Source organism: Trachemys scripta, chromosome 8, assembly GCF_013100865.1.
Source record: "Trachemys scripta elegans isolate TJP31775 chromosome 8, CAS_Tse_1.0, whole genome shotgun sequence".
Lineage (NCBI taxonomy): Eukaryota > Metazoa > Chordata > Testudines > Emydidae > Trachemys > Trachemys scripta.
Genome location: NC_048305.1, coordinates 92,532,160 through 92,544,667, shown reverse-complemented (window position 1 = coordinate 92,544,667; position 12,508 = coordinate 92,532,160). Strand labels below are relative to the sequence as shown.

The 12,508-nt window shown below is 45.0% G+C and overlaps 1 protein-coding gene across 5 annotated transcripts in view; it reads left to right on the top strand.

Annotated features, from left to right (window-relative positions):
• The window catches only part of PATJ (PATJ crumbs cell polarity complex component), a 214,023-nt gene that overhangs the window by 100,089 nt on the left and 101,426 nt on the right, over positions 1–12,508 (top strand). For all 5 annotated transcript variants that reach the window (XM_034778751.1, XM_034778749.1, XM_034778750.1 and 2 more), the window contains 2 exons: positions 1,346–1,384; positions 3,394–3,502. In XM_034778751.1, the coding sequence (XP_034634642.1) occupies positions 1,346–1,384; positions 3,394–3,502 (148 nt within the window). The remainder of the gene's footprint in view (positions 1–1,345; positions 1,385–3,393; positions 3,503–12,508) is intronic.

The following is a 12,508-nucleotide window of genomic DNA, read 5'->3' as shown; positions in this document are numbered from 1 at the left end:
GGCAGGCAGTTTCAGTTTTACGAAACACTTTGAAAACAAGGCAGAAAGCTGTCATGGAGAGGTGAATTTGGAGAAGGCCCCTTTTTCATTACTATGTGGGAAATGAGTTTTCCATATATGGCAGTGGACGATGAGCACCAGCTTGTAGACCCGGGCAGAAAATCTTGACTTCACAGAGGTGATCCTTGTACCAGTGTGAGCAGATGATGTATGAGAGAGGGTGAGAGAGATTGGGTTAAGAACTGATAAAGTATACAATACATGAGTCCTGGTGAGGAGCTTGTCAGCAAATGAGGCATTGAGGAGAGTGGCACATGGGAAGGTTTTGGTTCTAAGAATAGTTTTAAAAGAATTTCATTTATTGTCTTTGAGGCATATCGATCGGATAGATACTACAAATCCATGCCTGGAATAGAAACTTCCTTATTCTGCAACCTATAAATATGCCCCTGATGCAAATGAAATACCAAGTGTGGTCTGAGGACACTGTTCAAGACAAGTGGGAATCTCATGAGGAATTTCTTCAGAAGTCAATGTTTAAATTACCTTGTAGGAACCTGCTGGTAGAAGCTGCTCTGTTAAGTTAGACATGATCCCTGACTGTTCATAAAATGGAAAAAATGCAGTTAGTGACTTCTGTTATTATGTTAAGCTTTGCTGTTGCTGAGGTAAAGTACAAATAGTGTGTGTGCCTTAATCCAAAGCCCACCCAATTTAATTTAGAGACTCCCACTCATTTCAGAGGGTTTTGAATCAAGGCATGCACATAAGAAGTCCCATTGTCGGGACAAGATGAAATACCTGATCAACAAAATCCCAGTGTCTACAATCCTGAATTGTAGTATTTGCTTTACAATTAAGATCAGGTGCTATACAAAAGTGAAAAATCGGACAACTCTGGCCCAAAAAGAATTTGCAGTCTAATTCTGCTATTCTAAAAAATCCAAATTATTTAAACTTGCAACAATCAAAATAGCAATGGATGCCAAATGGAGATGCTTTTTCTTATTCATGTTTGAAAGTCTGTCTAATTTAGAAACATTTCTGTCATTCTATCTGCTGCAGCATTTTGGGCTTGTGCCATGTAACTACCATTAATGTTGTCTCTTTTTAAAAAATTATTGAGGCCCATTGTCAAGCTTTTCTGAAATCCCACTTTGGGTCAAGATGTAAGGAGTAGCAAACTTAATTTTATTCGGTTGAAATAGGAGTACGAACCATTGCTAGAAAGAAGTGAGTTTGGAGTAGGATTTGAGGAAATAGGGTGGCTTTGTGGCATATAAAATCAGAGGATACACCAGGTTAAAGCTATTTTAACTTCGTTAAAATCTTTCTTTAAATATAGGAACTGCCAGCTAGATCCTCCAGCCCCACAGAAAATCAGGTAGGTCCCATACTCATTTTGCTGACTCTTCCCAACAAATGTTCTGTTCCTTTCTCTGGGCAAATTCCTGAACTTGTCTGAAGTGCTCCAGGATGAAATCTTACCACTTTTACAGGAAACCAAGGGGATAGGGGCTGTTTGTTTGCCTTTTGAAAATAGACTTTCATTTTCTTGAATATCAGGAATTGAATCTTTCACACAACTCTAGTGAATAATGGAATCTACAGGCAAGAGGTTGAAGTTTTATTTACATTTTTGTATTGAGTATGTTGACGTCCGTGAATTGGCAAAATGCTCTCTTTTGGAGGACCTGATCCAAAGCCCACTGAACTCAATTAAAAAAAATTCCAGTTGACCTCAGCGTGCTTTGGATCAGACTCTACATGACGATATTTACAAAAAAATCAGGAAGTGATGGAACAAACTTATGTTAGGCTTTTTAGAGCCCTGGCCAGTAAAGATCTGCTTTGGCTATAAAAACCATTACTATCCTTTTAAAGGTTCTGTAAGTTTAATAGAATAGGAAAACAGAGGGCACCTTGCTTACCTGGGGCTCCGAGGAGCTTTAATATTGATCTTGAAAGTGCTGAAAAAAGAATTGTAAAGAATAAAAAAGGCTAATAAGTGGACTCTAAAGTATTAATGGTTCTGATTTGTCACAGGCAGTTGGAAATGTGCGGTGCAAGTTCTCCAACTCTACTTATTAAAGAATTTAGAATACAAAAAATGAGTGGCACTTGCTGGGCCTCTTGTCATGTTTTTATTTTAGTTAGAGTTTGTGTATGTGTGCGTGTGTGCGAGCTTTCTTTTGTTGGGTACTTTTGGGGAAAAAACTGTTGCTTTCTTAAGATCCTCTCATTAGACCCCCTTACTACAAATTGGTGGAATTCACTTGATTTATTAGTCTTTTGCTGGCCTCAGTGCAGCACTCCGCTGTAATAATTTTTAAACGGACAGACGATATTGTATTAACTCCTACAATTTTGTATTCAGATTCCGTTGCGTATTAATGATTAGAATATTTTAACATAAATTTAGATTAAAAATATTTTATGAATCTATGTGCAGGTCCTGTTTTCGTTCTATGCAATGGAAAATATTATTTCAGATCTGATGTTTGATTCCCAAATGGTAATTCCCAGCGATTAAAAAAAAAAAAAAAAATTCATCACAGGCATTTTTGTTGCTCTAATGGCCTACTGTACTCACTGTTCACTTGCTAAAGTGCATCCTGCTATTAGTGGTGTGATTGTAGGGGATGTAATTGAACATAATTTAGTGAAATCATGTAGCTAACCTAAAGCATGCTCCAGTTATTTTGAACCTATAAAAACAGTTGCTTGGATGTTTCAGCTCCCGTTTTCATTAGATTCCAGAGTCCTCTTTTTATACCTGATATGCGTCGCTATATGCATCATTATAGGAACTGTCTTTATTTATGTGAGGTAATAGAATTTTACTGTAAGTTATAATTCAAATGATATTTTAATTGGTACAAAAATGTAGATGAAATATGGTGTCATATTTTACTTGTAGGAGCTATAAGAGGCTTAATTCTGATTTTGCTTGCTAAAAGTGTTTTTTATTTTAAACTGCAGCAGGAAATGGTAATGGAAGATGAACAAAGGGTTTAAAATCCATGCTGGAATAATATTTAATGTTCTGTTTTTAACCCCTTCATTAATGGTCACATGTTTGTTGTACTCCACTAAGTAGGTGTACAATGAAATACCAGTATTGTTCCAGTAAATAAATGTGCAGTCCATTTCATATTATTATTTTCTTTCATTTCTTTTTATCTTCAGAGTCTCTTAAAATATTTTTCATTTGTAAAATTTCTTGGGGAAAAAAAAAAGGAGTGAAAGTGCATTATTTTTAAAAAACTGTATTAAACTGAAGAGTATGTACGTACATGGGTAGCCTTTTAGTGTGTGGAGAAGAAAGAGAAGTAATTTGTAGGTACGTGGCAAAATGTTTGAAACCTCTTTATTTTGTTTTTAATCCATCAGAGAAAAGTGGGGGCACCACCTCCGATGAAGTTGCCACCTCCTTATAAAGCACCCAAAAGACTCCAGTCAGAGGAGGATGCTGTGGAGAAGGAGGATTTTTATACAGAGGGTAAGTAGTACCGCATTTATCTAAGAAGCGCATTGTATTTTTATGGACTATAATCGGTCTGTGTGATAGTGCTACATAGCAGTGACATTGTTATTACAAGTACTGTGCATGGATTAATTTCCGTCAGCATGAGTAGTGCTCCATAGGATGTGGAGAGCTGGTCTCAAACTTCTCTTTACTGTAGACTGATCTTTTTAAGGTGGAAGCTCTTGCCCTTCCAACTGCAACCCTCGAGCTTCCCTCTTTGCCGGAGTGCGGAAAGGTGCTTGAGTCGTTTTTAGTTTAGTTGGTCAAAAAGCAATGAACAAGATCTAAGCTGACCTACAATTTGCAGGGGAGTGTCGCTGCTTGAAGGCAGATAAGATGCTTCAGCATTGTGACAGCCGCAGCTGTACAGATCAGTTTGAGAACCATCAGTACTCAGACCCCACCCCAAAAAGCTTGCAGTCTAGATTATACATCACAGTGCTGGCATTATATCTTTCTTTAAAAAAAAAAAACGCAGGGGAATTATTATTGGAATTACGGTTTAAGGATTTTAGGGCAGAAGCATGATTTTAATGAAGGTTTTCCGTGAAGAGCCTGAGGGAGTGAGAGAAAGTTATGCAGAAAGTGGGTAATTAAGAGGCTTGGGTGGAACAAAAGGAGCATCAGGTCTGTCACAATGGGCTCCTTGAAAGGTGATTTATTTTGTATAGCACCCTTAATCCCCAAATGCTATAATTTCTACAGATATTTCACATTGATTTATGCTTTGATCAGCATGGAAGTGCAGGCATCTATAAATCGGAACACTATGTCTGTTCAGGAGCGCCCCGCAACACTTCCTAGAGGTTCAGGACCTATTCGGGTGGCTCTAGCTTTAGATAAACAGAAAGTAATTACGCAATAGGAGTGACTCTCAGATGACCAACGAGAGGTGATTTGAGAATTATCTATATTGCACTCAGCACCAGAATAACTGAGAAACTTACAAAAACTCTCTCCCCCTTACTATGGACCGGTACTTGTGTGTGTTCCTGTGTGTGGTGTTATGAGTATTTTTGTTTGTTTGTTTATTTGTGGGAAAGCCAGAGGAAAGAGATGCATTTTGATTTTTGACCTGTAGGTGGTCAGGTCTGTGGCTAAGTCTTGTTCTTGTGAATAGAAGTTCTAAAGCCATAGGACTGCTGATGAGGAAGGTCTCTGACCCGCTCTTATAAATTTAATCCTTGTTGTTAGCAATGCCATTTTACCTCTCAAGCACAGTTGTTGTTGTAAGCCTTGATCAGAGGCTGAGACAGTCATCAAGATGGTTTTGGGTCTGTCCCATTAAGATTTTGGAGGTGAGGATCTTGATTGGTTATTCTCTGGGGAACCAGCTAAGGTTATGTCTACATTACCACTTATGTCGGTATAATTTATGTCTCTTTGGGTATGTCTACACTACGAAATTAGTTCGAATTTATAGAAGCCGGTTTTATTGAAATCGGTTGTATACAGCCGATTGTGTATGTCCACACAATAAAATGCTCTAGGTGCTCTAGTCGGCAGACCGCGTCCACAGTACGAGGCTAGCGTCGACTTCCGGAGCATTGCACTATGGGTAGCTATCCCACAGCTATCCCACAGTTCCCGCAGTCTCTGCCGCCCCTTGGAATTCTGGGTTGAGATCCCAATGCCCGGATGATGCAAAACAGTGTCGCGGGCGGTTCTGGGTACATGTCGTCAGGCCCCTCCCTCCCCCGTCACAGCAACGGCAGACAATAGATTCGCGCCTTTTTATCTGGGTTACCTGGGTTACCTGTGCAGACAACATGGAGCCCGCTCAGCACAGCTGAGCTCACCATCACCATATGTCCTCTGGGTGCCGGCAGACGTGGGACTGCATTGCTACACAGCAGCAGCTGCTAACTGCCTTTTGGCGGTAGACGGTGCAGTAGACTGGTAGCCTTCATCGGCGATCTGGGTGCTGGCAGCCGTGGGGCTTGCCTTTTGGCAGTAAATGGTGTATTATGACTGTTAGCCGGCCTATTACAAGTCGGGTCATCGCACGTTAGCAGAGTCTTCCCTGAGCAGCAGCTCGTGCAATAGGCCTGAAGACCATCGTCATACACCGCCCAGTATTTGCTGCCAAGCACCCAGAAAGATGCCGAGGGCTATCAGTCACGCTGCACCGTCGTCTTAAGATGTAAAAAATAGATTTTCTCTGTATTCATTTGCTTCCCCCTCCCTCCGTCAACAGGGTTTTCAGTTTAATCTTTGGGGGGGACCAGTCTGTGACAGTTGTTTGTGTCTCTCCCTGATGCACAGCCACCGTTCTTTATTTTAATTCCCTGTGCCTGTACGCCATGTCGTCACTCGGCCCCCCTCCCTCCTTCCCCTAGGCCGTCAGATACTACGTTTGCGCCACAGCTCGAGCCGAGAAGCGGTTCGCGCCTTTTCTTTGAATTCTGGGTTGAGATCCCAATGCCCGGATGATGCAAAACAGTGTCGCGGGCGGTTCTGGGTACATGTCGTCAGGCCCCTCCCCCCTCGTCACAGCAACGGCAGACAATAGATTCGCGCCTTTTTACCTGGGTTACCTGTGCAGACAACATACCACGGCAAGCATGGAGCCCGCTCAGCTCAGCTGAGCTCACCGTCACCATATGTCCTCTGGGTGCCGGCAGACGTGGGACTGCATTGCTACACAGCAGCAGCTGCTAACTGCCTTTTGGCGGTAGACGGTGTAGCATGAGTGATAGCCGTGGGGCTGGCAGCCGTAGTGCTGCATTGCACCAGCCCCTTGCAGGCGATGGTATATTATGACTGGTACCCGTCGTCGTCGTACTGGTATGGCTGTCAATCATGGCCACCTGGGCAGACATGCTACTGTTTCGATGATGACGGTTACCAGTCATAATATACTATTTTCTGCCAATTGCCCAATATTGTCTGCTAAGCACCCAGAAGAGGCCGAGGGCGATGCTGGGTGCTGGCGGACGTGGGGCTGGCAGACGTGGGGCTGCATTGCTACACAGCAGCAGCCCCTTGCCTTTTGGCAGATGATGGCATATTATGATTGGTACCCGTCATCGTCATACTGGTATGGCTGTCACTCATGCTGCAGCGTCGGCTGCCACCTTAAGATGTAAAAAATAGATTTGTTCTGTGTTCATTTGCTTCCCCTTCCTCCGTGAAATCAACGGCCTGCTAAGCCCAGGGTTTCCAGTTTAATCTTTGGGGGGACCATTCTGTGTGACAGTTGTTTGTGTTTCTCCCTGTTCCTGTACCTGTACGCCATGTCGTCACTCGGCCCTCCCTCCCTCCCGCCCTCCTTCTCCTGGTCCATCAGATACTACTTTCGCGCCTTTTTTCTGACCAGGCGCCATAGCTAGCACTGGGATCATGGAGCCCGCTCAGATCACCGCGGCAATTATGAGCACTATGAACACCACGCGCATTGTCCTGGAGTACATGCAGAGCCAGAACATGCCAAGGCGAAACCCGGACCAGGCGAGGAGGCGATTGCAGCGCGGCGACGAGAGTGATGAGGAAATTGACATGGCCATAGACCTCTCACAAGGCACAGGCCCCAGCAATGTGGAAATCATGGTGTTACTGGGCAGGTTGATACCGTGGAACGCCGATTCTGGGCCCGGGAAACAAGCACAGACTGGTGGGACCGCATCGTGCTGCAGGTATGGGACGATTCCCAGTGGCTGCGAAACTTTCGCATGCGTAAGGGCACTTTCATGGAACTTTGTGACTTGCTTTCCCCTGCCCTGAAACGCCAGGATACCAAGATGAGAGCAGCCCTCACAGTTGAGAAGCGAGTGGCAATAGCCCTGTGGAAGCTTGCAACGCCAGACAGCTACCGGTCAGTCGGGAATCAATTTGGAGTGGGCAAATCTACTGTGGGGGCTGCTGTGATCCAATTTGCCAGGGCAATGAAAGACCTGGTGATAGCAAGGGTAGTGACTCTGGGCAACGTGCAGTCAATAGTGGATGGTTTTGCTGAAATGGGATTCCCAAACTGTGGCGGGGCCATAGACGGAACCCATATCCCTATCTTGTCACCGGAGCACCAAGCCACCGACTACATAAACCGCAAGGGGTACTTTTCAATGCTGCTGCAAGCCCTGGTGGATCACAAGGGACGTTTCACCAACATCAACGTGGGATGGCCGGGAAAGGTACATGATGCTCGCGTCTTCAGGAACTCTGCTCTGTTTCGAAAGCTGGAGGAAGGGACTTTCTTCCCGGACCAGAAAGTGACCATTGGGGATGTTGAAATGCCTATCGTGATCCTTGGGGACCCAGCCTACCCCTTAATGCCATGGCTCATGAAGCCATACACAGGCAGCCTGGACAGGAGTCAGGACCTGTTCAACTACAGGCTGAGCAAGTGCCGAATGGTGGTGGAATGTGCATTTGGACGTTTAAAAGCGCGCTGGCGCAGCTTACTGACTCGCTCAGACCTCAGCGAAAAGAATATCCCCATTGTTATTGCTGCTTGCTGTGCGCTCCACAATATCTGTGAGAGTAAGGGGGAGACATTTATGGCGGGGTGGGAGGTTGAGGCAACTCGCCTGGCCGCTGATTACGCGCAGCCAGACACCAGGGCGGTTAGAGGAGCACAGCAGGGCGCGGTGCGCATCAGAGAAGCTTTGAAAACGAGTTTTGTGACTGGCCAGGCTACTGTGTGAAACTTCTGTTTGTTTCTCCTTGATGAACCCTCCAACCCCCCCCCCGACCCGGTTCACTCTACTTCCCTGTAAACCAACCACCCCACCCCACCCTCCCCTCCCCTCCCGCTTGCAGAGGCAATAAAGTCATTGTTTTTTCACATTCATGCATTCTTTATTAGTTCCTTACAGAGGTAGGGGGATAATTGCCAAGGTAGCAGGGATGGGTGGGGGAGGAGGGATGGAAAAGGACACACTGCATTTTAAAACTTTAACTCTTATTGAAGCCCAGCCTTCTGATGCTTGGGCGATCATCTGGGGTGGAGTGACTGGGTGGACGGAGGCCCCCCCACCGTGTTCTTGGGCGTCTGGGTGACGAGGCTATGGAACTTGGGGAGGAGGGCTGTTGGTTACACAGGGGCTGTAGCGGCGGTCTCTGCTCCTGCTGCCTTTCCTGCAACTCAACCATACGCTCGAGCATATCACTTTGATGCTCCAGCAGACGGAGCATTGCCTCTTGCCGTCTGTCTGCAAGCTGACGCCACCTATCGTCTTCAGCCCGCCACCTCTCCTCTCGTTCATGTTGGACTTTTCTCATCTCCGACATTGACTGCCTCCACGCATTCTGCTGTGCTCTATCAGCGTGGGAGGACATCTGCAGCTCCGTGAACATCTCGTCCCTCGTCTTACGTTTTCTCTTTCTAATGTTCACGAGCCTCTGCGAAGGAGAAACATTTGCAGCTGGTGGAGGAGAAGGGAGAGGTGGTTAAAAAAGACACATTTTAGGGAACAATGGGTACACTCTTTCATTACAAGGTCGCATATTTCGGCTTGCAGGCAGCCATCGTAGGCCACAGTGTTTTGGCTTATTTAACCTTCTTAACATGCGGGAAAGGTTGCAAACAGCAGCGCATTTCCCATCTCAAGGATGAATTGGGTTGTCCATTTAAAATGGGGTTTCAATGTAAAAGGAGGGGGCTGCGGTTTCCCGGTTAACATGCGGCACAAACACAAGTAAACCACCCCCCCCACACACACACACACGATTCTCTGGGATGATCACTTCACCCCTCCCCCCCACCGCGTGGTTAACAGCGGGGAACATTTCTGGTCCGAATAGCAGGAACGGGCGCCTCTGAATGTCCCCCTTAATAAAATCACCCCATTTCAACCAGGAGAGCTTTCTGGAGATGTCCCTGGAGGATTTCCGCTCCATCCCCATACACGTTAACAGACTTGCTTGCTTTTTTTTGTAATGTTTACAAATATTTACAAAGTTACACTCACCAGAGGTCTCCTGTGTGCCCTGAGGGTCTTGGGTGAGTTCGGGGGTTACTGGTTCCAGGTCCAGTGTCACAAACATATCCTGGCTGTTGGGGAAACCGGTTTCTCCGCTTCCTTGCTGCTGTGAGCTACCTACAGTACCTCCATCGTCATCTTCCTCGTTCCCCGAACCGTCTTCCCTGTGTGTTTCTCCAGTGAGAGAGTCATAGCACACGGTTGGGGTAGTGGTGGCTGCACCCCCTAGGATCGCATGCAGCTCCGCGTAGTAGCGGCAAGTTTGCGGCTCTGCCCCGGACCTTCCGTTTGCTTCTCTGGCTTTGTGGTAGGCTTGCCTTAGCTCCTTAATTTTCACGCGGCACTGCTGTGTGTCCCTGTTATGGCCTCGGTCCTTCATGGCCTTGGAGATCTTTTCTAATACTTTTCCATTTCTTTTACTGCTACGGAGTTCAGCTATCACTGCTTCATCTCCCCATATGGCGAGCAGATCTCGTACCTCCCGTTCGGTCCATGCTGGAGCTCTTTTGCGATCCTGGGAGGACTCCATGACGGTTACCTGTGCTGATGAGCTCTGCGTGGTCACCTGTGCTCTCCACGCTGGGCAAACAGGAAATGAAATTCAAACCTTCGCGGGTCTTTTCCTGTCTACCTGGTCAGTGCATCTGAGTTGAGAGCGCTGTCCAGAGCGGTCACAATGAAGCACTGTGGGATAGCTCCCGGAGGCCAATAACATCGAATTCCGTCCACACTACCCCAATTCCGACCCGCAAAGGCCGGTTTTATCGCTAATCCCCTCGTCGGAGGTGGTGTAAAGAAACCGGTTTAAAGGGCCCTTTAAGTCGAAAGAAAGGGCCTCGTTGTGTGGACGTGTCCAGGCTTAATTCGGTTTAACGCTGCTAAAGTCGACCTAAACCCGTAGTGTAGACCAGGCCTTAGGAATGTGAATAAGCCACCCCGCTGAGCTACATAAGTGAGACTGATCTAAGCGCCGGTGTGGACAGCGCTATGTCGGTGGGAGACCTTCTCCCGCCGATGTAGTTAAAGCCGCTCATTGTGGTTGGATTAATTAAGTTAATGGCAGAGCTCTCTGCTGTCGGCTTAGAGTGGCTACACAAGAGAGCTTACATCGGCGCAGCTGCACCACTGTAAGCTCCCTAGTGTAGCTATAGCCATAGTAAATGGAGCATAGGGTGATGTGTTTAAGTCCGCCTCTGTTGCTTAATTGGTGAGCTGCTGTATGTTGAACCAGTAGGAGCTTTTCCAAAGTTCCTACTTTCGATCCCAAGTACAGAATGTTACTAGAAATGAGTCTGGAAGTTTATAAAAGTGTCGTAGGTCCTTATCTGTCAGGTTGGATGAAGCATCTGGGCCAGCTGAAAATAGAAGAAGGCATTGCGGGGTGCTGTAGCTGTTTGTAATAGGGAGAAGAAATGCATAGCATTTCACTCCTAACTCTCTCTAGTTTTAGGATAAATGGATTTTCTGCCTTTCTGGATCCAGCATTGCCTGATGAGGCCAAGGTTCCAACCAAGTGTTTCATGGCAAATGTGTAGCCCCAGACCACTCCTTTACCTCACTCTCAGTTGTAACATTTAAGCTGGGATCGACATTCCCAATTTAGTGTATCTACAGTCTGCTTCAGAAAGTGAACCAGGTTCATGCAGGATAAAAGACAGCAAGATAGGATGGTCTTCAGCCTGAAATAAAAACTTCAGAATGGTTTGTTTTAATGACTATTTTCAGAATATTAAAGAAAATGTGTGTGGGAGGGTTTTTATTCTTCTCTTGGGAATGATTTTCCATGGTGGAGGAGTAGGTTAGTAACCCACATGCCCTCTGAACAGTGGGTTTCAAATAGATTTTTTTTTTAAATGGTGTAAAATGAAGCCACTTGCACTAGCAATAAATCATGGCAGGGTATACATCAGTGGGCATTGGTGTACTAGTTTCGTGGTTGAAGCCCAGAAATGTGCACTAAGAATTTGCCAATAGACCACTAATGCACACCTTGTTGTAGCTTATTACTAAAATGAGGGGTTGGGAGTGGAAAGGGAAAAAAATTAGTTTGTAAGTAGAGTTTTTCTCAAGGTTTTCCATAGGCATTAGGAGCTATGGAATTTTGTTTGACTTTATAATTGAATTATATGCACACGGCAGAGGGTCATAATTTATCCTAAAAAAAAAAATATACAAAAATTAAAAAATTCAAAGTGAGTGGAATAAACCAGACAGACGTTAACTCTGGCAAGAGTTCAGAATCCTGTCATTTCAAGAGGCATTTTTCATTAACTTCTCCCTTTTAATTAGAAAATGAAATTGATCTGATTGATTCACATTGGTTTTTAAAGTAAAAGAAAAACGATTTGTAAAGAGTGGTTTTATGGTGATTCAAGCTCTAGACTAGGACTCAGGATACTTGAGTTCAATTCCTGGCTCTGCCACAGATTTCCTTTGTGTATTTGGGCAAGTCGCTTAATCTCCCAGCACCTCAGCTCCCCATCAGTAAGAGGGTATAATAATACTTCCTTCCCTTTGCCTTATCTATTTAGACAATTTGAAGTCAGCGGAGCTGAGTGAAGGCATAGGGGTCTATCTTCATGGTGCTCCTTGCAGGATTCTTGCCTTAGGTTAGTTATGAGCACTTAAGGGCAGGACTGTCTCTTTGAATATGTTTTTACAGATGCTAGCACAATGGAGCTCTGATCTCAGTTGGAGCCTCCAAAAGCTTCCCTAAAGCTGATGTTTCCAGAAATACCCAAACTAGTGAGATGTGATGACTTATTCTTTTTTCATAAAATCAAACATCTACACCTTTAAAAATGAATCTATTTCCCCACCTTTTTGTCAACTGTCTGAAATGGGCCATCTTGATTATCTCTACAAAAGTTTTTTTTCTCCTGCTGATAATAGCTCATCTTAATTAATTAGCCTCTTAGAGTTGATATGGCAACTTCCACCTTTTCATGTTCCCTGTATGCATATATATCTTCTTACTATATGTTCCATTCTATGCATCTGATGAAGTGGGCTGTAGCCCACGAAAGCTTATGCTCAAATAAATTTATTAGTCTCTAAG